The 27,428-nt window shown below is 44.7% G+C and overlaps 2 protein-coding genes across 7 annotated transcripts in view; both read right to left on the bottom strand.

The window, feature by feature from the left end:
- LDLRAD3 (low density lipoprotein receptor class A domain containing 3) overlaps positions 1–25,758 on the bottom strand; it is a 182,911-nt gene extending 157,153 nt beyond the window's left edge. For 2 of the 6 annotated variants that reach the window (XM_065592767.1, XM_065592769.1), the window contains exon 1: positions 25,542–25,758. In XM_065592767.1, coding sequence (XP_065448839.1) covers positions 25,542–25,575 — 34 coding nt within the window. In that variant the 5' untranslated portion in view covers positions 25,576–25,758. The remainder of the gene's footprint in view (positions 1–25,541) is intronic. The other 4 variants (XM_065592770.1, XM_065592766.1, XM_065592772.1 and 1 more) reach the window with 4 other exon arrangements.
- On the bottom strand, positions 8,972–25,533 carry LOC135983104 (myb/SANT-like DNA-binding domain-containing protein 2). Its single transcript, XM_065592776.1, has 2 exons — positions 10,091–25,533; positions 8,972–9,536 (listed from the first exon to the last, which is right to left on the bottom strand). Exons 1-2 carry the CDS (start codon positions 10,629–10,631, stop codon positions 9,067–9,069), a joined length of 1,011 nt encoding a protein of 336 aa, XP_065448848.1. The 5' UTR covers positions 10,632–25,533; the 3' UTR covers positions 8,972–9,066.
- Positions 25,759–27,428: the final 1,670 nt, after the last annotated feature.

Raw genomic sequence — 27,428 nt, 5'->3', positions numbered from 1 at the left:
GCAGACAAAAATCAAAAACAGCCCATTCAACCAAGCCTGTAAAAACAAAGAATGAGCAAGACAGACGGTACAGAGACAGAATTTTACACAACGGGGGATAGGAGGAGGAGACAATCCAGAAGAAACTTCTCTGTCTGAACAGATGAGCCAAACAGATAGAGAAGTGACAAACTCATTTATGTTTTAAGTTTGCTATATATGGACATGAGTCTTTCAACTGATGCTTGTTTGAAATTTAGCCTTCTAATCTTTCTCCCAATCTGATGATGTGCTATTAATATGAAAATTGCTCCACATCTCCAAAGGGAACCCTCTTTCTGAGGCTGTGTCTACCTTATTCTTTTTATAAATATCTTCACTGTTACTGTAGCACTTGTGCAAAGTGGTAGAGAAAAAAGGGGCTAGAAGGCACTAGAACAAGTGCCATATGTCAAGGCTGTTTTCCAGAGCAGTAGATTGAAACTGTCTAAGGAAACAAGCCATAATTTTAAGTTTCCACTGTCTTACAAATCTTAAAATCAAACTACTACAGTAACTAAGTGATAATGCATAATTAATATCAGTGTTTTTCAGCTTCATAACTGACACTAATAAATGCTTAGCACTGCTGATAGGAACATAAGTAGTAATTTTACCGAAGGGGTAAACTGAGACAGACATTAAGTGACTTGCTCACTCTCCCCCAGAGGTAGGATTAGAACCCAGTCATACTTGTGCACAACCACAACTCACCTTAATTTGTCTCTCAGTTTCACCATTTGTAAAATACGTGGTGCTCTTAAGTACAAATTTGAACAAACATGATCACCACATTATATTCATGTTAGACCTGAAAAAGAAAACTACAACATCACCAACAGTAAGGACAGCAGAAACCCAACATATTGCCAGTGGCCTAATTACCCCATATATAGCAAGAAGTTCCAAATCCCGCTCTTCCAAAATGCTTTAAATCTGCTGTAATGTGAACAACATGCCTGTGAGTTACAAATCTTTCTTGTGCTAGTAAAAAATAAAGTCAACTACAAGCTCAGTGGAAAGCCAAGTAATTCAACACTGGTTGTCAAATACTGCAGCCAGCAATACAAATACTGTATTGTCAGTAATTCATACCATGCAGGCACATTTCCTATCACTAATGCATAATTCATGAGGACAATTATGGGGATGGGGAGAAACAACACACACCATCTGCTGATATCTACCCAAACCCACATTTGAGCCTTTCACCACCACATAATTATTTATTTTACTAGACAATGAAAGAGATATAAGAGCAGCGCAAACATTTACTTTACATCATGTCAGCCAACTTTTTTTCCCCCCTTCCCCATCAATTTAAGAATGAGTTTAGGAAATAACAAACTAGACTGACAGCCCTGAACATTTCCTATACTTTAGGAATTTTCCTAAAATGTCCTAATTAGAGCTCCCATCAGCGACAGCAATGGTAAAAGAACTCAACAGACAAGTTCCAGTATTTTAACGATGTGTCCACATGTCAGAACAAGATTAGACAATATGGTAGCTAAAATGCAGGTGGGCTGACCTATACTAGTCTTCCCACCAATGGGGGTGTACCGATGGGAATTTTAGGAGAAATAAGACTAACACAGGCACCCCCATCGTGTTCTAACCCTGATGGTAGGATTTCTTTCAAATAAGGATGGTGGTCTTCCGGACATAGACTCAAGAGATCTGGACTCTGGTCTCAGCTCTGCCACAGACTATGTATACTTGAGCACATCACTTCACTGGGCCTCAGTATTCCCTCCCCCCTTTTGTAAAATATGGGTAACACTTCTCTATCTCACAGCAATACCGCAAGCATAAACTCATTCATGTCTGTGAGATGCTTAGATGCTACAAAACTAACTAGATTTACATGCATGGTAACCATCTGTACTCCAAGTACATAAAATACTATTTAAAGAGGCACCATATCACACGGTTCAAAATATAGTACAAAATAAAGCATACCAGACCATATGATCATTTGCTTGCTTACTGCTTGAAAGTGTACTTCCAGTGATCAGAGTTCTGAAATAGCTCCATCTTGGACACAGGCAGCTGCATATTATGTATGCAAATAAAGGATGTGCCTTACTAAACAGGCAGGTAACCCTACATCTAAGCAAACAGAGCAACTTGGGTTTCCAAACCCATTCAGTCTTTAGCCTCTGCTGAGACTGCCAACTAGTGCTAATTGTGACTGTGGCTTTTGAGGCAGACAACTGAGTCACCAAAACTGCCACCTCCAAGTCATTTTATGTAGGCAGCTTAATAGCCAGCAGATTTTAAAGGCTTTTGGTCACAATAACCTGGGCTGGATCTGAACCACTGATCTAGGTGTGTTAATGTATATTCTTATCCTGCAGCTGTAAACACTGTACATTAGCACTGCTTCACGCCCCCCACCCCCAAATCAGATAAAGTGAAAAAGTCAATTTTTTCCCCGTTTTCTTAGCAGCTCTATTGTATACAAATATTAATTTTTGCATGCATTTTTCATGGATAAAATATGTAGTAGCGTTACCAGTTCTATTCTTGGAAAAGCTACCTGTAATCAATATTAAATTTTAATGGCTTGGTTCTCTCTCAGTAGATTCCCTAACCAAATAGATTTACTACAGCAGTTCAATGAAACAGGATCTCTGAAATACGATAGGCAAACAGCTCATTTCAACCAAAGTAAATACAGGAGGATATTTACAAAATCCATAGTAACCCAGGTCTTTTCTTCATTATATACCTTGGCCAAGAGTTAGTTATTTGTTTCTGTTTTGATGTTCCGGGGGTGGGGGAGGGGGGCTGGTTTTTAAATGACCAGTGATTTTGGATGCTTCAGTTTCTGGTGCCCAACTCATAACATCTTAAAGGGATGAGCAGGGAACGGAGCTTACAACTTTCTGAAAATCTGGCCCCTGGAAGTTAGGCACCCAAAAAGGTTACTGCTCATGTTACAAAAATAAAGAACAACTTGGCCTATATTGAACACTTTCAATTTTGGATGATACAGAAGGTTCCACCTGTGTGGAATTTTTGCTTCCAACCTCAAGATGTTTTACAAACATCATCCTATGAGGTAAGTACATTTCTATTATCCCCATTTTACAGATGGCAAAAAACTGAGGCAGAAGTTCAATGAGTTGCCCAAAGTCACACAGTGAGTCAGCAGCGGAGCAAGGATTAGAAATCAGGAGGTCTGACTCAGTCTTTAGACTTCATATTTCTTTAGTCAATTAAAATAAACGTCACTATTTTAAAATAACGTGAAACATAAAGAACCTCATTTCAAAACTAAAATTGCAACCAAGTATTCAAATGAAAGTAAAACTGCTTACAACTAAATCAAAAACTTGCGTTCATGATCAGTACATTTTTCTTGTTAAAACTTTTAAATGAGCCAAAAATCAATTAACCACATCATCAATAAACATTTCAGCAGCAAATCCCTTTGAAATAAGTCAACCACTAGGATTTGAACATTGTAGCACTGAGGAAGTTACACGGATTGCTTTTTAAAAAGGAAAGGGAAAGTGTGTTTACACAAGGTGTGCTGCTTAACACTGATTTTTGGTGAGCAAGCAAGCAATGCATGCACTAGAGATAAAAATGAAGCTAGACTATGCTCTATATAACTCACAATGGTGACTGATTGCATAGTTTCCCATGAGAACACATTGAGGAGTTGCAGCCAAGAAAACAATTAATAAATCATATGGGCAAGCAACTCTCCATTCAACCTCAGCTAGGACTTGAGTGCCCCGTCAGAGTGATCAAAACTGCTTCTTACGTTTTTAGATTTAGTTTGACTCAGCTAATTAAGTAACAAGATCCAATGAGGTGGACATTTCTCTATATATAATGCTTGGAAATTGGAAAGTAAGTGGCCCGAGGCTAACCTGACAGCTGTTAACCAAATAACTAGCCAGAGCTTCCATTAAAGAATTCGTCAGAAAATCTAAAAACTCTCTTGGCAGATTTTCAAAGGTCCCATTAGAAATTTTAAGGAGATCCATTCTGGTTAGACATTGTATTCTTGTTTGTGTAGAAGTCATTAATAAGTAGCCTTTAACTCAGATCACATGAACAGGAGTAGAGACGGAGAAAGAAAGATACACGGTCTTATTTGATGCATGTTAAAATGCCTTCTCATCAAATAAAAACCAAAGTGACTGATTTTTCATACAACAGTGCATGGCCAGTGTTTTCAATGTTTCCACTTATTTTGGGTGTCCCAAATAAGGTACCAAGAGACTAAGCACTTCCAGATACTGTTACTTCAATGGGAGTGTCAAGTGTTCAGGAACTCTCGTAGACCAAAATTAGTGGACACTTGAAGATTTTGGCCAAGTCTATTATACTCAGTGTGGGGATACAATCTCTCAAAAGGGAAACTATACCTATATGTAAAAGTTCCCTTTTCCACTCCACCAACAAGATTTTATGGAACAGTAGGACCAAAGCAAGAAATGGTCAACATGTGCCAACCAGGGAGGAGGAACAATCTAGATATGAAAAAGGTATATCTTAAAATTGTTTATTTTTAATTACTCTGGACTATGTTAGAAAGTGAAGGCTATCAACGAGAAGGTAGAAAATGAAAGCGTGGTGCTGCCTCTTTAGGGGGAAAAGCCCTGCTGCATCAGTGCCTCAAAACTTGCTGAAGCAATCCAGAAACCCTAACATGCTCCAAGGGAGATTTCGGATGCAAAGTTTGATCAGTGTCTACAAAGAGCATTCAGGATTGCGCTAGCAACGGGACAGTGCATGGATCTTTTGGTCATCCTGCCAGCCCTTTAACACGGTCTTCTTTGGCACTTTGTTGGGGCTGCCTTGAAAATGAAGTTCAGTCCAATCTTGAAGACCTGCCAAGTTGTTAACTGCGTGGATTTCAATTCCTTTCCCTCCCCCCCCCCTTTTTGGGGGGGGGTGGATGAGAGGGGAAAGGAGGAGTTGGTTTGGTTCCTGAACTTTATATTCTCTGTTCATGGTTCTAGACTCAGACAGAAAAAAGAAGGTTTCACCCTTCTATGGTAAACAGCTCATAGTTTGCTTTTTAGAGCTCAGTGACAGAAATACCCAAGGGTTTATTTTCATGCTTGTCCTGCATCAACCATCCACTAAACTGATTCAATTACACTCAGCTTAAACAGAGGAAACTCTCTCCATTTAAAAACAAAGACAATAGCTAGACAAAATTGTTTTTAAAACAAAGACTACTTCAACCTTTTGCTGCAACTTCAATACCAGATTTTAATTATGAAAGAACGAGACTAGAATGGGCAAAATATCAGTTATATGGTGAATTGACTGATCCGCTACCATTTAAATCCTACAATACTTTGCAACATCACGCAAAACTATCATATTCTGTTCTATGTAGGTTCTTATAGTTCCCTCATCACACTAATATCCATACACCTTCCAGTACGGTTGTGACGGGTTTAACATTTTTTACTTATGGTTTGTTCTCTCCCTCATCCTCTTCCTGGAGTAGAACTGTGTGTGCAGTATAGTGTTTTGTTTTAGGGTATGTCTACACTACGAAATTAGTTCGAATTTATAGAAGCCGGTTTTATTGAAATCGGTTGTATACAGCCGATTGTGTATGTCCACACAATAAAATGCTCTAGGTGCTCTAGTCGGCAGACCGCGTCCACAGTACGAGGCTAGCGTCGACTTCCGGAGCATTGCACTATGGGTAGCTATCCCACAGTTCCCGCAGTCTCCACCGCCCCTTGGAATTCTGGGTTGAGATCCCAATGCCCGGATGATGCAAAACAGTGTCGCGGGCGGTTCTGGGTACATGTCGTCAGGCCCCTCCCTCCCCCGTCACAGCAACGGCAGACAATAGATTCGCGCCTTTTTATCTGGGTTACCTGGGTTACCTGTGAAGACAACATGGAGCCCGCTCAGCACAGCTGAGCTCACCGTCACCATATGTCCTCTTGGTGCCGGCAGACGTGGGACTGCATTGCTACACAGCAGCAGCTGCTAACTGCCTTTTGGCGGTAGACGGTGCAGTAGACTGGTAGCCTTCATCGGCGATCTGGGTGCTGGCAGCCGTGGGGCTTGCCTTTTGGCAGTAAATGGTGTATTATGACTGTTAGCCGGCCTATTACAAGTCGGGTCATCGCACGTTAGCAGAGTCTTCCCTGAGCAGCAGCTTGTGCAATAGGCCTGAAGACCATCGTCATACACCGCCCCGTATTTGCTGCCAAGCACCCAGAAAGATGCCGAGGGCTATCAGTCACGCTGCACCGTCGTCTTAAGATGTAAAAAAATAGATTTTCTCTGTATTCATTTGCTTCCCCCTCCCTCCGTCAAATCAACGGCCCGCTAAACCCAGGGTTTTCAGTTTAATCTTTGGGGGGGACCAGTCTGTGACAGTTGTTTGTGTCTCTCCCTGATGCACAGCCACCGTTCTTTATTTTAATTCCCTGTGCCTGTACGCCATGTCGTCACTCGGCCCCCCTCCCTCCTTCCCCTAGGCCGTCAGATACTACGTTTGCGCCACAGCTCGAGCCGAGAAGCGGTTCGCGCCTTTTCTTTGAATTCTGGGTTGAGATCCCAATGCCCGGATGATGCAAAACAGTGTCGCGGGCAGTTCTGGGTACATGTCGTCAGGCCCCTCCCCCCTCGTCACAGCAACGGCAGACAATAGATTCGCGCCTTTTTACCTGGGTTACCTGTGCAGACAACATACCACGGCAAGCATGGAGCCCGCTCAGCTCAGCTGAGCTCACCGTCACCATATGTCCTCTGGGTGCCGGCAGACGTGGGACTGCATTGCTACACAGCAGCAGCTGCTAACTGCCTTTTGGCGGTAGACAGTGTAGCATGAGTGATAGCCGTGGGGCTGGCAGCCGTAGTGCTGCATTGCACCAGCCCCTTCCAGGCGATGGTATATTATGACTGGTACCCATCGTCGTCATACTGGTATGGCTGTCAATCATGGCCACCTGGGCAGACATGCTACTGTTTTGATGATGACGGTTACCAGTCATAATATACTATTTTCTGCCAATTGCCCAGTATTGTCTGCTAAGCACCCAGAAGAGGCCGAGGGCGATGCTGGGTGCTGGCGGACGTGGGGCTGGCAGACGTGGGGCTGCATTGCTACACAGCAGCAGCCCCTTGCCTTTTGGCAGATGATGGTATTTTATGATTGGTACCCATCGTCGTCGTATTGGTATGGCTGTCACTCATGCTGCAGCGTCGGCTGCCACCTTAAGATGTAAAAAATAGATTTGTTCTGTGTTCATTTGCTTCCCCTTCCTCCGTGAAATCAACGGCCTGCTAAGCCCAGGGTTTCCAGTTTAATCTTTGGGGGCACCATTCTGTGTGACAGTTGTTTGTGTTTCTCCCTGTTCCTGTACCTGTACGCCATGTCGTCACTCGGCCCTCCCTCCCTCCCTCCCTCCCGCCCTCCTTCTCCTGGTCCATCAGATACTACTTTCGCGCCTTTTTTCTGACCAGGCGCCATAGCTAGCACTGGGATCATGGAGCCCGCTCAGATCACCGCGGCAATTATGAGCACTATGAACACCACGCGCATTGTCCTGGAGTATATGCAGAGCCAGAACATGCCAAGGCGAAACCCGGACCAGGCGAGGAGGCGATTGCAGCACGGCGACTAGAGTGATGAGGAAATTGACATGGCCATAGACCTCTCACAAGGCACAGGCCCCAGCAATGTGGAAATCATGGTGTTACTGGGGCAGGTTGATACCGTGGAACGCCGATTCTGGGCCCGGGAAACAAGCACAGACTGGTGGGACCGCATCGTGCTGCAGGTATGGGACGATTCCCAGTGGCTGCGAAACTTTCGCATGCGTAAGGGCACTTTCATGGAACTTTGTGACTTGCTTTCCCCTGCCCTGAAACGCCAGGATACCAAGATGAGAGCAGCCCTCACAGTTGAGAAGCGAGTGGCGATAGCCCTGTGGAAGCTTGCAACGCCAGACAGCTACCGGTCAGTCGGGAATCAATTTGGAGTGGGCAAATCTACTGTGGGGGCTGCTGTGATCCAATTTGCCAGGGCAATCAAAGACCTGGTGATAGCAAGGGTAGTGACTCTGGGCAACGTGCAGTCAATAGTGGATGGTTTTGCTGAAATGGGATTCCCAAACTGTGGCGGGGCCATAGACGGAACCCATATCCCTATCTTGTCACCGGAGCACCAAGCCACCGACTACGTAAACCGCAAGGGGTACTTTTCAATGCTGCTGCAAGCCCTGGTGGATCACAAGGGACGTTTCACCAACATCAACGTGGGATGGCCGGGAAAGGTACATGATGCTCGCGTCTTCAGGAACTCTGCTCTGTTTCGAAAGCTGGAGGAAGGGACTTTCTTCCCGGACCAGAAAGTGACCATTGGGGATGTTGAAATGCCTATCGTGATCCTTGGGGACCCAGCCTACCCCTTAATGCCATGGCTCATGAAGCCGTACACAGGCAGCCTGGACAGGAGTCAGGACCTGTTCAACTACAGGCTGAGCAAGTGCCGAATGGTGGTGGAATGTGCATTTGGACGTTTAAAAGCGCGCTGGCGCAGCTTACTGACTCGCTCAGACCTCAGCGAAAAGAATATCCCCATTGTTATTGCTGCTTGCTGTGCGCTCCACAATATCTGTGAGAGTAAGGGGGAGACCTTTATGGCGGGGTGGGAGGTTGAGGCAACTCGCCTGGCCGCTGATTACGCGCAGCCAGACACCAGGGCGGTTAGAGGAGCACAGCAGGGCGCGGTGCGCATCAGAGAAGCTTTGAAAACGAGTTTTGTGACTGGCCAGGCTACTGTGTGAAACTTCTGTTTGTTTCTCCTTGATGAGCCCTCCAATCCCCCCCCCCCCCGCGACCCGGTTCACTCTACTTCCCTGTAAACCAACCACCCCACCCCACCCTCCCCTCCCCTCCCGCTTGCATAGGCAATAAAGTCATTGTTTTTTCACATTCATGCATTCTTTATTAGTTCCTTACAGAGGTAGGGGGATAATTGCCAAGGTAGCTGGGATGGGTGGGGGAGGAGGGATGGAAAAGGACATACTGCATTTTAAAACTTTAACTCTTATTGAAGGCCAGCCTTCTGATGCTTGGGCGATCATCTGGGGTGGAGTGACTGGGTGGACGGAGGCCCCCCCACCGTGTTCTTGGGCGTCTGGGTGAGGAGGCTATGGAACTTGGGGAGGAGGGCTGTTGGTTACACAGGGGCTGTAGCGGCGGTCTCTGCTCCTGCTGCCTTTCCTGCAACTCAACCATACGCTCGAGCATATCACTTTGATGCTCCAGCAGACGGAGCATTGCCTCTTGCCGTCTGTCTGCAAGCTGACGCCACCTATCGTCTTCAGCCCGCCACCTCTCCTCTCGTTCATGTTGGGCTTTTCTCATCTCCGACATTGACTGCCTCCACGCATTCTGCTGTGCTCTATCAGCGTGGGAGGACATCTGCAGCTCCGTGAACATCTCGTCCCTCGTCTTACGTTTTCTCTTTCTAATGTTCACGAGCCTCTGCGAAGGAGAAACATTTGCAGCTGGTGGAGGAGAAGGGAGAGGTGGTTAAAAAAGACACATTTTAGGGAACAATGGGTACACTCTTTCATTACAAGGTCGCATATTTCGGCTTGCAGGCAGCCATCGTAGGCCACAGTGTTTTGGCTTTTTTAACCTTCTTAACATGCGGGAAAGGTTGCAAACAGCAGCGCATTTCCCATATCAAGGATGAATTGGGTTGTCCATTTAAAATGGGGTTTCAATGTAAAAGGAGGGGGCTGCGGTTTCCCGGTTAACATGCGGCACAAACACAAGTAAACCACCCCCCCACACACACACACACACACGATTCTCTGGGATGATCACTTCACCCCTCCCCCCCACCGCGTGGTTAACAGCGGGGAACATTTCTGGTCAGAATAGCAGGAACGGGCGCCTCTGAATGTCCCCCTTAATAAAATCACCCCATTTCAACCAGGAGAGCTTTCTGGAGATGTCCCTGGAGGATTTCCGCTCCATCCCCATACACGTTAACAGACTTGCTTGCTTTTTTTTTTTTTGTAATGTTTACAAATATTTACAAAGTTACACTCACCAGAGGTCTCCTGTGTGCCCTGAGGGTCTTGGGTGAGTTCGGGGGTTACTGGTTCCAGGTCCAGGGTCACAAACATATCCTGGCTGTTGGGGAAACCGGTTTCTCCGCTTCCTTGCTGCTGTGAGCTACCTACAGTACCTCCATCGTCATCTTCCTCGTTCCCCGAACCGTCTTCCCTGTGTGTTTCTCCAGTGAGAGAGTCATAGCACACGGTTGGGGTAGTGGTGGCTGCACCCCCTAGGATCGCATGCAGCTCCGTGTAGTAGCGGCAAGTTTGCGGTTCTGCCCCGGACCTTCCGTTTGCTTCTCTGGCTTTGTGGTAGGCTTGCCGTAGCTCCTTAATTTTCACGCGGCACTGCTGTGTGTCCCTGTTATGGCCTCGGTCCTTCATGGCCTTGGAGATCTTTTCTAATACTTTTCCATTTCTTTTACTGCTACGGAGTTCAGCTATCACTGCTTCATCTCCCCATATGGCGAGCAGATCTCGTACCTCCCGTTCGGTCCATGCTGGAGCTCTTTTGCGATCCTGGGAGGACTCCATGACGGTTACCTGTGCTGATGAGCTCTGCGTGGTCACCTGTGCTCTCCACGCTGGGCAAACAGGAAATGAAATTCAAACCTTCGCGGGTCTTTTCCTGTCTACCTGGTCAGTGCATCTGAGTTGAGAGCGCTGTCCAGAGCGGTCACAATGAAGCACTGTGGGATAGCTCCCGGAGGCCAATAACATCGAATTCCGTCCACACTACCCCAATTCCGACCCGCAAAGGCCGGTTTTATCGCTAATCCCCTCGTCGGAGGTGGTGTAAAGAAACCGGTTTAAAGGGCCCTTTAAGTCGAAAGAAAGGGCCTCGTTGTGTGGACGTGTCCAGGCTTAATTCGGTTTAACGCTGCTAAAGTCGACCTAAACCCGTAGTGTAGACCAGGCCTTAGTGATTTTTTTTTTTTTTTTTTTTTTTTTTTTTAAAACCACACCGAGTTTGAGTGGAGGGCAATCAAAACACTTTCTGTAGCTGCTTTTGTGAGTGATTTTTAACTGTGTCCAATGAATTTAATGACATTCTTTTTAAATTAGCTGATTAAATAATGAGTGCTGCTGGACTCCAGGATTTCCATCAAGAATAGTATGCATTTTGTAAGCCCTGTGTGGGTCTTGATCTCAGTATCTAAGTGGTCGCTCCATGCACTGTGTTTTCGAACAATTGAAAGGATTCTCATTTTCCTAATGCCAAGACCTTGATAAACCAAATTTGTGTCTTGCCACTGCACAGATCATAGCAATTTATTTTACTTATTATCCCTCTAGATAAGCATAGCAATAAATTCCAGATGGCCCAGAATTCTGCAGCTAGATAGCCATTCCAAAACAGGAGGACATATAACACACCTCTTAAAGGCACTGACTTTAGGTTCCAATTAGACAGCACGTTAGTTGTAATACTGCGTGGTTCCACACAATCCCCAATATTGCATAATTCTGAGTTGGGCTACCTGACCAATTTGTGCTCTTGATATGAGATTTGTTAGCTTTTCTACTTGTCATAATACTACAGGAATACATTGCCCCTGATGTTTGTTTATTCTTCTTTCTGCAATAAGTTTCCTGTGGAGGTTAAAAATGCTGAGTCTAGTAACAAATCTTGTTTTGAGGAGATAATATAGTTTGTAATGTCTAACAAAGTGATCTATTCTGCATAATTAACAATATTTTGCCTGCTCTAGCACCTTTCATTTCTCTCTCTCTCTCACACACACACACACACACACACACACACACAGAGTGATAGGTAACTATTTACCCCATTTCATAGATGGTCACAGAGATTAAATAATTTGTTCAGGGATGCACAGAGTCAGTAGAAAAGATGGGAAGAGAACAGGGTAGATAAAAATTGATTAAAATAAATCAGATTTTTTATTTAAATTAACTACAGGGTTTACTTTAAAAAAACCACACCCATTCAAATTAAATTTGAAATTATAATAAATTTAGGCCTTAACATAGGTTGTTATCTATTAAAACCATGTAAATTAATTACAAAAATAATATGAAGAAGGACACCTTTGCTGCCAAGTTTTAAAGAAAGTCAGACCACGGAACTAGTGGAAGTCACTGGCTAAGCACCAGGAACTAGTTTAAGTGCTAAATCAGCTTTTGACGGCAGTAACCTCTTCTGCAGGTGCAGAGAGAATATTTTCTTTTCCGTTTATTCAACAAGTTCATTTCAGTGACATTCATTCAAAGTCAAGTAACCAACTGGGAGTTGAGAAAGTAGGAAAGCTTTTTCCCCCCCTCCATCAATATATGAATAAAAATAATGTGAGAATGCAATCTACTAGTTTCAAACTCTTAAAGGTCATGGTGACCAGAAACAAACAGATAATACCTCCTTCGTTTAATAAATCAATTAGTTTTAAATTAAAAACACATTGTTAAAAAAAATCTTACAGTAATTTTATTTAATTTTATTTAATAAAAACATTAAAATGCTGTTTTTGTACATTTTTAATTGAAATTCTGTCCAAGCAGACCTTGACACAAAATAAGTAAAAAAATTCTTCAGTAAATAATGCATCATCATCCATTTTCCAACATAATAAAAATGTACAAATTAAGAATGTGAATAAATGTAAGTTAATATATCTCCAACGGCCGGTGATGGAACACTAGTTGAGGAGGGCTCTGAGTTACTACAGAGAACTCTTTCCCAGGTGTCTGGCTGCTGGGTCTTGCCCATATACTCAGAGTCTAAATCAGGGGTCCCCAATGTGGTGCCCGCGGGCACCATGGCACCCGCCGGGGCGTCTAAGTGAGCCCGTGCATCTGCTGAAATGCCACCGAATTTCAGCGGCATTTCGGCGGCGATGCCTCTGGATGCTGCTGCTTGTTGGCAGCATTTCGGCGGATGCTCGTCCGCCGCCACGGTCGTCCGTGGCTCGTTGTCTGGCACCTGCCAGACGAAAAAGTTTAGGGACCACTGGTTTAAATCATGGGTGGGCAAACCTTTTGGCCCAAGGGTCACATCTGGGAATAGAAATTGTATGGTGGTCCATAAATGCTCACAATTTGGGGTGTAGGAGGGTGCTCCGGGTTGGGACTAAGAGGTTCAGAGGGCAGGAGGATATGGTGTGGGGGGTGGGGTAAGGGTTCTGGCTGGGGATGTGGACAGTGGGGTTAGGGGATGAGGAATTTGGGGTGCAGGAGGGTGCTCTGGGCTGGGATCAAGGGGTTCGGATGCCGGGAGAGGGATCAGGGCTGGGGCAGGGGGAGTTGGGGTGCGGGGAGAGGCTCAGAGGTGCAGGCTCCAAGTGGCGCTTACCTCAAGCAGCTCCCAGAAGCAGCAGCATGTCCCTACTACGGCTCCTATACAGAGGCACAGCCAGGCAGCTCTGTGCACTGCCTTGTCTACAGGCACCTCCCCCACAGCCCCCATTGGCCGCGGTTCCCGGCCAATAGGAGCTGTGGGGGCGGGGCTTTGGGCGGGGGCAGAGTGGAGTCCCCTGGCTGCCTCTACATGTAGGAGCCAGAGGGGGGACATGCCGCTGCTTCTGGGAGCCACATGGAGCGACCCCAGACCCTGCTCCCCAGCGGGAGCTCGAGGGCCAGATTAAAACAGATGGCGGGCCGGATCCAGCCCCCGGGCCGTAGTTTGCCCACCCCTGGTCTAAATGATCATCATATTTGGGGTCGAGAAGAAATTTTCCCCACGTCAGATTGGCAGAGATCCTGGAGGGGTTTCACCCTCCCCTGCAACATGGGGCAGGGTCACTTGCAGGTTTAAAGTAGTGTAAGTGGTGGATTCTCTATAACTTGAAGTCTTTAAATCATAATTTGAGGACTTCAATGACTCAGCCAGAAGTTATAGGTCTATTATAGCAATGGTGGGCAAGGTTCTGTGGCCTGCAACGTGCAGAAGGTCAGGCTACATGATCATTATGGTCTCTTCTGGCCTTAAAGTCTATGACAGCGAGAGGCAAACTACAGCCTGCGGGCCACATCCAGCCCGCAGGACCCTTCCCTCTGGCCCCCAAGTTCCTGCCAGGGAGTAGGGTCAGGACAGGCTTGCGGAGGAGCCAGCCCAATTCCCCGACCGCGCGGTGAGCGGGGTGGAGGCTACCCCCTGGCCCCTCCCTTTCTGCTCCCCTTCCCTTCCCTCCCCGATTCCCTTGCAGTCACAGTTCCCCTAGGTCTGGCGGTGCTGCCAGGGGGCAGGGAGCAGGGGGAGTGGGCTGCAGGGAGGCGGTCAAGGGTCCTGGGCCCTGCTGCCAGGGATGGGACAGAGCAAGCCAGGGCCCCCCCTCCACCTCCAGCATGCTTGGCCCCTCTACCCAGCAGCCAAGCCCAGACAGGGAATGAGCCCTGCCCGACTGCCAGGGAGAGCAGCCCAACAAGCAGGGGAAACGCACAGGGAAAGGACTGAGCCCCTCTTTCCCCCACCCCACGTTACGGAGAGCAGGGAGGGTTGGATAGGGGGCCCCAGGGGAGTGGTCAGGGGGTGGGGAACAGGGGGAGGATGGTCAGGGGCAGAGACCAGGGGTGTTTGAATAGGAGTCCCAGGGGGCAGTCAGGGTGGGGAGCAGGGGGGGGGTTGGATGGGGTGGGGGTTCCAGGGAGCTGGATAGGGGGCCAGGCCACGCCTCACTGTTTGGGGAGGCATAGCCTCCCCCAGCCTTCCCTACCTGGCCCTCCATACAATTTCTGTATCCGATGTGGCCCTAGGGCCAAAAAGTCTGCCCATCCCTGGTCTATGAGTAAGCTATATAAATTGCTTAGATCAGTGGTTCCCAAACTGGGGTTCGTGAACCCTGGGGGTTCACAAAATGTTACAGGGGGTTCTCGGGGAAAAATTCCTTAATGGCAGACAGAGCTGTCCCTAGGGATCCCGGACAGCATGGAGTCAGCAGCATGGAGCCCCTGGACTTCCAAGAGCTAAGCAGATCAAAGCAAGCATATCGATCACACTGAGGAGATTTAAACTTCAAGACTACTTATAAGCAATGGAAAGGGAGGTGGATATTTTTTTGCTGTTTTTAAAATTAAATAGGCAGCTAGTATTGTTTTTAAAATTATTATGAAGAACAAGTTTAAGCTTTGTTGTAATGTGCACTGTTTGCCTGGACTACTCAAGGCCTGAATGCTTATGTAGGAGGAACTCTGAGTTGGCTTCTTAAATACCTTCATGCTGTTTCAAATCTGATACTCCTTGATGAAACATAGGAGCCTTGTCTTGTAACAGGCTTATTCAAAGTGATAAAAGCTACGGAAGTGAGATCTTGGAAGAGTGTTGCCGTTTTCATAATGTAATAAAAATAGTGTAATTATAAATAATAATAAATAGTGTGTAATAAGCATGTCATAAAAACAAATTTCCAAGATCACTGCTATTATAATTTATACTCCGGTAAAAGAGAAAATCCCTGGAAATATTCATTTTTAGGAGGGGGTTCGTGAGACTTGACATTTTAGTGAAAGGGGTTCACAGGGTGTTAAAGTTTGGGAACCACTGGCTTAGATAAACGTATATATCCTCCTGGTTAGCAAAAAGAAGCACCAAATTTAGAGTAAAGGCTAGTAGTTGCAAATCAATGTTTTAAAAGAGAATCAACCTCTCTTTAGAAAAAAAACCCCTAAGTAGTACAAATGCAAAATACAATTAAAATTCATTATTTAAGTCAAGGTTTTCTACTTGCTGATTTAAATCATGAATGAATAGAAGATTTAACTTAAGCAATTTAAATCAATTCAGAGAATCCAGGAGCCCTGACTTCCATCCCCCTTTGCTCTAACTAGACAATGCCCTACCTGTTGATGACTACTAAAAAGAGATATCACCAAGGTCCATGGAGCCCAAAACATGGACCTACAGAGTGAGCTTATAAATCAGAACAAGCAAGTACTGAGATACAAAAGGGAACAAAATAAAAATCTGATAGGTTTCCATTCATATGCATCTGCTCTTGAATTTTATTGGCCAAAGAAATACAGATCCTACACAAATTGAGAAATGGGGTGCATGCAGATCCCCTACAATTGAGGGGAGGGGAAAGAGGGGAAAAACAGAGCCCCTGGCATAGGGGGAAGGGATATGGGGAAATCCTGCAATGAGGAGGAAGGCCAGAGATGAATTTACAGTGGCCAAGGCACAAAATAATTGTTATGAACCAGTTCTACCAGTAGGGACAGTGTTTCTAGAGGAATGACTAATTTGAAGAGTGGTTTTGCATCCATAGGATTATTATTATTTGTACCACAACAGCACCTAGGGGCCACAGCTGAGATCAAGGCTCCATTGTGTTAGGAGCTGTATAAACACATTGTAAATAAAGAGCCCCTGACCCAGAAATTTTCTAATCTAACAGGTAAGACAAACATCAGTTAGCAGGAGAAAGAGGGGAAGGAACCCACCCAAGGTCAAAAGCAGATCAGTTATGCAGCCAGAAAGAGAACCAAGCTCACTCAGTCCCAGTCCAGTGCCCTATCCATGGGACCATGCTCCTGCTCTTGAATTTCCATCTATGAGGATTCTGCATGCAGTATGCACAACTCCACAACAAATACTGATAAAGCTCACAATCCTTCCATCTCCCCCTCTAAATTAGGAAAATTCTCCAAAGCAGGAGGCAGCATGAAGGAAGGACCAAACTCTATATAAGGACTAGAACTGGAAAATTAAATGAACCTTAGCGGCCCGAGTTCACATGCTTTAATCTTAAAATGGACCTACAGTGTACACACCCCTGATTACTGCAGTGCCATGCCACCTGCAACAGAGACTGAAACAAAATACTCTGGCAAACATTAAGTGAGAATTGACTTTTCCCTCTCTGGACTGAGCTATTCCACAACATGCTGACAAAGGCATCAAGTTTGACCGGTTCCCAACTGGTGCAGTTTTGTTTCCATTTAGAATCATAGTTTCGTAAAACAAACAAACAGATTTCCAGAAACATTGTTTATGAAAACTGAAAACCCGTATTTCAAGACAGACCCTCTCAGAGGACAATTTGCCTATGAAGTAGCTTCACTAGAGTAGACCTTCAAAGGGAGGCCTAACAAAGCAAGCTCCCAGGTGGAAAAATACTAGTAAAAACTGAAAAAAACATTCCTTTTGCCTCTGCTGAAAGACAATATATTATACCATAATAGCATGTTTAATCCAAGATTACAAACAATTCACAAGTTTTAATAAATTAAGCTTTACAGCCTGCCATGTGGTAAGAGGAAGTATTGTATACATTTTATATCTTGGTAAACTGAGGCAGATGGCAATTATGTTACTTGCAAAAGGACACTCAGGACTTCTCTAACTCTGTCACTTACTTCATGTCAGATATATCATTTAAAAGGAAACCCATCATTTAAAACTGACTTCACTTGACATATTTGATTGTTATCTTAGCATGTTCTGTCACAGTTTTGCCAAAAAAAGGGATTAATTTTCCTTGGGTAACTCAAGAATGGTTTTTAAACTTAGAAGCCAAAAGTCTTTCTCCTCCTCCACCTTCAAATGACTGATGCTGAAATTGCTTTCAAGTCAAACTTCGGAAAATGTCACTTTAAACACATGCAGCAAGCTGCTTGTTTACGATAGCCAGGACAACCTCAGCTTCAATCTGTGCCAGGCACAACAACTGAATAATGACAACCTAGAGGGTCACTCACCAGCTCACAAAACTGATCATTTGGCCTGCCATGGAGAAGGCACTAAAATTCAGAGTACTGTTCTAATTACTACAGACTGCAGTCCAGCAACAGAATTCTCAAGCATGCCAGGGTACTCCATTCCTGCATAAACAGACAACATAACCACAGAAGGAACTTGTTAGAATGAGACACTATCCTAGTGGAATTTGTTGGGTAAAAAATACATATAAATCTGTTTATAGGTGACAAATTAGGTTAATTTTGCATCAGGTCCTCCTAGACAGCAGCCCTAAATTGCCACAGAGTTGCAGAGGCATCTCAATTGTACTGTTTTGAAAATGTAAGAAATGTAGGATATGCCACACCAGATCAGTCCATCAACTCCCATATCCCACTGCCTCTCAGTGGCCAATATCTGATGCTTCAGAAGACAGACTGCCCCTTCCCCATCAATATAGCTAGCCAATTATGCAGTGCTAGCTATGAAGACAAGCATTTCCTTCCTGGTTTTACTGGTGCTCAGTTTATGTCCAGAAGCATGACACTGAATTACATTTGCCCCATTAGACATAGGTACATATGTTACAGCATTCTCATAAAGTTATCCAGCTTCTCTTTTTAATTTAGCCACCATATTTGACTTGATAATCTCCCACCGCACCAGACAACAGATTGTAAAGTTATTTTTTCACACAGCGTATAATCAATGTTACCTGCCAGCAATTTCATCTTGTGCTCCCTTCTTCTCATAGTACAGTAAAGATATACCTTATTCCTTGTCTTTCATAAGTAAAGGTCACCCTATCACATTACGCCTCCTCTTCATACCAAGGTTCCTTGCTGCAAACTCCAGCCTCACAATCCTTTGCAAGCCACTGTAGCACAATTATCCTGATTCCAATGACACAAAGTTCCAATGCCTCTGTGGCTGCTCATAGCTTTTCCAGTCAGCGGAAATTGACGTGACTGTGGTTAAGTATCATTGCTGCTATTCAGAACCCCTGAAGCTGCTGTGAAATTGACAAAAATAGCATCAATTACAATCTACTGCTGTTTAGAAAGTCTATTTGCAAGGATGGAGTCAGGGACTGAAGCTATTCAGAGGCACCCACCCTCAGTTGGGAAACACATCCTTTCTGGCTGCTAGGAGGCTCTTGTTGGGGACAAGACAGTGGAGAAGATCAGTTCATTTTCCCTTCCAGCAGCCCAAAAAGTAGGGGAATAACAATTTAGATAGACAGAACCTAGGCGGTCTTCAAACTTCAGATTCCCAATAGCCAGCCTTTAATATGAAAGGCATTGCCCTCAAGCAATGTTTAGGAACACCACCCTGATAGAAATTCCAATACCCACGGAAAAAGATTCTCTCTCTCACCAACAGAAGTTGGTCCAATAAAAGATATTACCTTACCCATCTTGTCTCTCTAATACCCTTCCAAGCAGTTGAAATAGGGCTTCTCAGTAGCATGTCCCATCCTTCATATCAGCCTTTGGCTTGCAGATTTATTTCTTTGGCAAATATTTCGAGCTCTGTTGCAGCACTTATTCCTTCTTTCCCACCAGCATGTTTGAGCAGGTGGCTTCTTGACTTGTACACAGTTACTGTCAGAAACTTTGTGAATTTCAAGACCCAGAAATTTTAATAGGATGGCACCAAGGAGTGCAGATATAATTTAAAGTCCATTCCAATGTTTTACAGAATAGAGAGAACACATTTCAGAGACTACCATGTATGATTTTGTCCTCGTCAGCTAGGACAGTGAATAGGGATAACATTCACAAATGTACTCCCACTCCTCTTCGAGTTATTATTTGAAAGCGACTTTCTATAATACTTATGACTTCCGTATATCTTTTAATGTAACTACTCAAGACAAACAGAGGATTCTAGATATTTGGTGGAGAAGGAAAATATGTGGCAATATGATAAAGATGTAAGGGCTAGTCTACCGTATGCGCTACATGGGATTCTCAGCCACAAAATTCCCACTAAAAAAAAAAATCTCTGTGCAGTGCCTTGAAAGTCAGTACACATCAAAACCAACCTAAGCAAATATTTTACATTTGTGTAATTGTGCACAAGTGTTCTAAGTTAATCTGCACTGTTGAGTTTAATACGCATTAATGTCACATTTTACTTGCTAAGCAAGTCTCTGGTTGTGTTTTACCAAGTTCCCAAGTGCACAAATGTCTGCAATGCTAAAAATTTGTGTGCGCATGTTTTGAGTTTGTTCACTGGCAGTACTCTGCTGATTCCAGCAGCATTAGCTATGGTGAAAGGGGAAAAAAGAGTTAAAGACAGGGCCTGCTCAGTACTCAGTCAGTTGACTACATTTTTAGTAAACATGCATATCATATGTAAAGGTTGTTCAACAGGGAAGTTGTAAAATTGGAACTTGGCATCTAAGACTGGACACACAAGAATCTCAGTTGTGAATGGCATTCTGACTTTCTAGCTGTCTAAGGTTTTTCACATTTCCAAGACCTGCATCATATCAACAGTACAGGTAGGCTTTACAGGGCTTTCGTATGAAAAACAAGAATTCTCCTCACTTGTTTTTTTCCCCAAGTTTACACTTAACCCTGAAAAATATGATCAAAGGGAACTCTACATTTACCTATACTAAGCACCAGTGGTTCATGCAATCTCTGATCATTTGCTCTTCTCAGCAGGAGAAGAAACACTGGATTAAAAACCAATGATTTTACATCTAGACTTGCTTGAAGAGGCCTAAAACATCCAGATAGAACACACCACAGCAATAGACAGGATCAAAATTCAGGTACAGCTAATTCTTCATTTAGGCCTCATCTACACAGAAAAGTTTTACTAGCTATACAGGTATAACCCCCTGTGTGGGCACTCATTTCAGTTTAGCCTATGCAACTTGGAAAGGAGTTTAAGGCCGTGGCTACACTCGAAACTCCAAAGCGCTGCAGCGGGAGCGGTCCCACGGCAGCGCTTTGAAGTGCGAGTGTGGTCGCGCGCCAGCGCTGGGAGAGAGCTCTCCCTGCACTGCAGGTATTCCACCTCCACGAGGGGATTAGCTTACAGCGCTGGGAGCACGGCTCCCAGCGCTGGGGTACTGTTTACACTGGCGCTTTACAGCGCTGTAACTTGCTGCGCTCGGGGGGTGTTTTTTCACCCCCCTGAGCGAGAAAGTTGCAGCGCTGTAAAGCGCCAGTGTAGCCGTAGCCTATGCTAAATGGAAAAAGCCACTTTTCTACCAGGATAAGAGCGTCCATGTAGGAGGTTATAGCTGTATAATCAGTAAAACTTTCCCATGTAGATAAGACCTAAGAGTGTCTACACAGGGCGTTACACCAGTTTGACTACACTGGTTTAAATTCACATTCTAGATTATACTGAAAAAACAAAACCCCATAACCTTTCCTCTGCAGATAAGGCCTTACCTGATCAGAAGCAACATTTGGGCCAAGTACATGACTTTATAGATTAAGATTTGTTTTGCTAATCTTCACTGACACAATCAAAGTTTACAGCCATTCTTGCAAGCTCTCTGGAACAAGAGCTTAAGTCAACCATTCGTAAATTTACTGGGATTTCTGTGCCTCCAGAATTTCCAAGTTTCCCTTACCTGAATCCCAAAAGATGGCAGTTATGGAACAGCCACTTTAACCAATTATCAAAAACTAAAATTCAAGAGAAGACTAGGGGCTAGGAAAAAAGGCATCCTCCCTGTGGGAAGCCTGCAGGGGAGTCAATATAGAGAGAGGAAGAACCATTTACCAAAAAAACAAAAAACAAAGATCCAATATTTTGCTCTTCAAAAGAAAATCTGAACACATTACAGGCATTCTAAAAAAATATTTTTAGAAAGCTCTTTGAATGTTAACTACCATCGTACACCAACATAAGCCAGAGGCTCCGGTTAAATAACTGAAGGGAAACTGTTGCACAGCCACCGTAGTGGATTTATGCAGACTACAGACAGAAATTTGAAGTACTAGTTCCAATAAGAAAGATCACTCTTATTTACCCCTGTGCTCATGAAGAAAAGGTAGGCATGAGAGCAGATGAGAAGGGGGGGACGGGGGACCAGAAAAACAAAAAAACAAACAAACAAAACACACAAAGAAAATGAGACTCATACTAATATGTTAGAACAAAACAGGCCCTTATTCTGCAGCACAGACCCTCCATGGCCTCACACATGTTGACACACTGGCTATATTAGGAATATGACTGCTTTTAGTACATGGAGATATGCATATTACTAGGAGTAATTAAATTAGACAAATTTTGGCAACACTACCAGAGTATAATGGCACATAACAACTGGATGAAGCCAATGTAGTTTAAATGTACACACCCAAGTGTTGTCTGAAGGTTTCTAAAAGATCAACTGATGGGGCAACAATAATAATTAAGAAAAGGTAAGTCTGTGCAAAAACTACTCATGAGCCACAAAGTGTTACAAGTCTCAGGAGTTCAAAGAGCACAAAGTATTATTGTTCCTTTCCTCATTTTTAAGGCTTCTTCTTAAAGAGGAAGAGTCCTTTACATGAGCAAGGATTAGCTGCAGGGTAGGTATTGGTAGCTGCCCATTTAATTTAAGTGCAAACCACATCAATCCGTTTTATCAAGGAAGTTATGAAATTTGATAAATAACAGTTTCACACTGATGACAGATGCTCTGAGAAAAATTAAGCATGATCTTCTGGATTTCACCCATTATGTGTCATCACTTCAGACACCCCATCACCAAGAAGCAATTCAGTAACAGACATGGCAACATGAAGCCCCGCCACTTACACCTCTACCAAAATACTCTGGAAAAGTGCCTGCTAAGATTATGTTGCAGAAATAATTTATACCTGCAGCATAGCTGCAAAAAGCATAATCAGAATAGAGACCTTGACAGACCTATGCCCACCATGTGCAAAGCATTTTTACACGTATGAATTTAGCAGCTACAGATTCATCTTTTATTTTTAATCCAACATCAAGTCATTCAGATACAATCAGACACTTGACCCATCCTCTGTACATGTTTTCACCTATTTTCCTAGCACAGCATTCTGGGCTACTCCCCAATAAGGTTTGCTGTTGGAACCTGTGATCTTCTAGTAAACATTAATCTAAACTTTAACCTATAACAGGCATGCTGAGTTATTACACTATTCACTGAACAGGTGGGTGACAGATTCCTACTCAAGTCAAAATGCCCCCTTCCCGCACTTGTTAAGTAATTTGCTTTACCATGAGGGGCAGTGTAACTCAGAAGATCCAACTTCAATGCCCTGCTCCGCCACTCATTTAGGGGGGAAGATATTTAAAAGCACCTAAGAATTTAGACACACAAGTCAACAGGATGTTGACCCACTGACTTACGTGTTTAAATCCCTGACAATTTTGAATGTCTCCTCCTAAATCTGTCTCAGATCCCTATCCCTAACAAGGGAACAAGGCTATTGTGAGGATAAATATATTAAAAGTCTGTGACTCACTCTGATACTTTAATGATTGCTGCCACATGAGGAAGACGCACACCTCCACCAGGTACTACCTTCAGTGATTAATTTGTAGTGAAAGAGGTGTCATGGCTCAAGCAATTTTTTTACATTCATAACTGACGCAGCAAGCCCAAAGGTGCTGAGGCTATGAACTGCCAAGCCTAGATGTGCCAGGGCTCAGCCCTGGCACAAATTAAGCAATGACTACCTTCCATCTTTATGATGCTATAGCTCAAGTACTGCCAATATTTCTAAACCTGGAAAAACAGTAACACCCTAAGAAATCGCTTCAGTATCATATTATAATCAGCAATACATGCACTGAACCAAATTCCTTTTCAGCAGGTCCATCTTGCTTGGTCTCATCATTCTGTAAAACATATCACGTGCAGGGTGGATTTGATTTAAATCAAATTGATTTAAATTACTAGTCAGGAAGACTCGATTTAATCATGGTTTTCTACATAAAAGTGCATTCTTGTTGGTTGTTATAACCTTAATACATATTCTTCACAACTCAGAAATAGATGTAGGTTTCATTTTTAGAAGGTACACACTATACATTTTCAAACAGTGATTTATTCTGAAAACTTTTCAGATTAGTTTTACAGCTATATCAGAAAATGAATGATTGTTCGGTTATTTCAGTTACCTTTGGTAACTGAAGCAGATATTTATGAAGTCATTGGGAGGTGAACTATCTCCAATTCAACAGGTTAATCATTAATATTTGGAGGATTTTCTTGCCATGCTGTATTAGGAGGAGAATATCACTAGAGAGACATTTAAATTGTTTTATTTAACTAAAACAACAATATTAAGTATCCTGGATTTTTTTCTTCAACAGCAAACATATAATATTTTTAACAAAACAAGCATATGTCCCTGACTTCTCACATTTATCTCCAGACTTCTTCTCCTTGTCCAGATCTATTCCGCCCCCAACAATCTTCTGTTCATTTAACTTTTTGAAACTTTGTACTTTTAGAGAGAGGTAAGGGATTGACTCTGGCCTGGTCTACACTGGGGGGGGGGGGGGGGGGGAGGGGGAGAATGTTATCTCTGGAGACACAAAGCCACAGTTTGAGAACTGCAAAACTAAGCATCTCCGGTGGTATCTTCTAGACTGAGCACTGAGTCCCATTGGGTAGATGGAAAGATTAACCTAAATAATCTATACAGAAGTCCCTGGAACGCCATAAAATGGGGTCCCTAATCCATGAACTATTGGAACTCATTTACAAAACTTTTCTCCAACATGACATGAATATATTGTCTCATACTATAGAATTAGAATTTATAATCCCTATTCCATGATGAGATATCTCTGAGCTATAATGCATCTTAATTAAAACTCTCTAGAGAAGTTTTTTCCTCAAAAAGCTTTTTATCAAAATAATCTGATTTAAATAAAAAAAAAAAGCTGACTTTTTGTTTGCTTTTTAAATCACTGATTTTTATCCACCCTGATCATGTGTTTGCCAGCCATACCATACAGCTTTAGGCTTTCAGACAGTAAGGTCTGTGGAACAGGGCCTTCAGTTGGCACTGCAAGGTACAGCATACAGTCATGGCCCTCTATAAAATGTGCCCAGGCTGGTTGGTATCTTGTTGCATGACAGCATGGCCCAGGCTGCTCTGCAATAGTGCCCACTAACAACATGCCATATGGACACAGGAGCAGCTTTATTCCTAACCTTACTGTATCCAAGGGCCAAACTCCATTAGACAAATTCCTGACCTCTCTTCTCCCCTCCTTGCTCTCAACCCAAGGACTAGAGCTGCAGCTGCAAGCCACAAGTGACAGCTCGGGGAAACCACACCGGGTCAGCACAGGGGCCAAAGTAGCTCAGCCACCGACCCCAACTCCTCAAGGGCAGAAGCAACCTAGTCTGCTGGTTCCATGCATCCAGAAGTGAGGAGAAAGTCCTAGCTAAAGGGGTGGTCCAATGCTCACAACGCAGCCTGCAACACACGCCGCTCATGGGAGGAAACCCCCTGCCCATTGTGTACATACACCTTCCTCTCCTCTTGCTGGACCACACACAGCGCAGCAGGGAGGAGAACGCACTGCAAACAACAGCCCTTCTTCCCCCGCCCCAGCCTGGTGCAGGGGGGGGGGATCGGGGGAGCCTCCACTGCACCTCGCCCGCCCCAGCCTGGTGCACGGGGGGGGCAGCCTCCACTGCTGCACACACACCCCGCTCCCCAGCCCGGTACGCACAGGGAGGGGGCGGTACCCACGGCCCCCTCCCCCCAGAGCCCAGTCCGCCCCTCCCTCGCGAGCCCGGGGAAGGAGCCGCTGCTGCCGCCCCGCTCGCCCTCACTCACCCGCCGAGCCCAGCAGCAGCCACAGCAGCCACATGGCCCCGCGCCGGCCGCTCCGCAAACTTTCCTTTCCGCCTGCTCCGTGCGCGAGCAAGTCTCCGCCCGAACCGGGCCCGGGCGGGGGGGAGGGGGAGACGAGGGCGGGGCCGGGGGAGGGGCCCTCCGCGCAGCCACAGAGCGCAGCAGCCCCGGCCGGGACCCTGGCTGCGGGCCCGCCCACTCGGCTCCTGTGCCCGGTGCCCATCTCTCCCTCTTCCCCTGCTGGAGACCCTGGGGCGGAGATTCCAGCCCATGCATGCACCAGACTAGGGAGCAGAGGGTGTTGTTAATCCTGCACCCCAGCCGGCCACACAGCGAGGGGAGTTAGCATTGCATCCCGTTTCCTAGCCCGATGCATGTGAGGGTAGTTACCAGTTACCCCTGCTCCCCAGCCTGCTGCACACATGAGGGGATCATTACACCCTCTCCTCCCTTGCCTGGTGCATACACTGGCAGAGAGAGGTAACAGTGCATCTTCTCCCTGCCACTGCAACTCCCATCTTCCTGGATTATTCAGAGCCCAGGGCCTACCTCAAACTCTCATCAAGGAACTGTTGTCCAGTTCTTTTCCTGTCACTCACCCACCAAACACACTATCTCTGTGACCAGACATTACAGTGATGGGCGTTACAGAAATGCATGTAATAATAATAGCAGCAGACACAAAAACCATAGCAAGCAACTCCACTGCCGTACATAGAGCTCATTCTAAGCATGTGGTTCCTAGTTGCACTCACATTGTATTCACAAGTATCAGGGGGTAGCCGTGTTAGTCTGTATCTATAAAAACAACAAGGAGTCTGGTGACACCTTAAAGACTAACAAATTTAGTTATCAATCTAAGTTATAAATCTGTTAGTCTTTAAGGTGCCACCAGACTCCTTGTTGATTGTATTCACACACTTCTCCTATCACATGCAAACAAATAATATGCTGCCACCCATGTTCACACTCAAAGGGAAAAGTGGCTCATACACAATTACAAGCTAAGCTGAAATGATAGTAACAGTGTGTATGTTGCCAGTGATTTAGGGTGTTTTGTGTAAATCCCCAACTCCTAGAAACATTTTTGAGCTTGGGGTTGACAATACTGATTTTTCCAGTAACACATTGTAGTAGTATCTAGGCACTGATAGCAATTAAGTTCTTGTTAACTTATTTTGGGCCAGATCCTATTGCCCAAGGAACAGCTGGAATGGATGCATGGCAAGGGGCAGTGAGTCCAAACCCCTTGTGCATCTGGTAGCACACCTGTACGAATGGGTCCTTGTACTGCAGCCTGGAAAGGGGGGCAGAACTAAAGGCAAATAGAACGTGAACCTTGACAGACTTTCTCCTTTCCACAGTTAGTTAAGGCATTGAACTGGCTGTCAGCTCCCTGACACCTCAAAGCTGTTAGCCACCCTAGAACTCTCCTCTGGGCTAAGCCAGCCCTTCCTTTACCTTGCAAGTTAATGGTAGCTGTACCCTAAATCCCTTTGAAGTGTTCCCCTGTAGTGTCCAGCCCCTTCTCCACTTAACACTCACAGTAATACCAGGTCTGCTGTACCCAAGGGAACCAGCCTGTATGATTCAGCTCATGATCCTCTCCCAGTATTATAATCACAGCACTGAGATATATTCATAGTGAAAACAACAATAAGTTTATCATCAAAGATTCTAGAGACAGTGAGTAAGAATAATGGAAACAAAAGTGTTACACATAAAACAAAATTATAACATGGTATCTAGAGACTAACTGTCTTGCATCTGAAGAAGTGAGGTTCTTACCCACGAAAGCTTATGCTCCCAATACTTCTATTAGTCTTAAAGGTGCCACAGGACCCTCTGTTGCTTTTAACTTAACAGGCT

This window comes from Chrysemys picta, chromosome 4 (genome assembly GCF_011386835.1).
Source record: "Chrysemys picta bellii isolate R12L10 chromosome 4, ASM1138683v2, whole genome shotgun sequence".
Classification (NCBI taxonomy): domain Eukaryota; kingdom Metazoa; phylum Chordata; order Testudines; family Emydidae; genus Chrysemys; species Chrysemys picta.
Note: the sequence above shows the minus strand (reverse complement) of the source record. Positions and strands in the feature narration are given on the sequence as shown.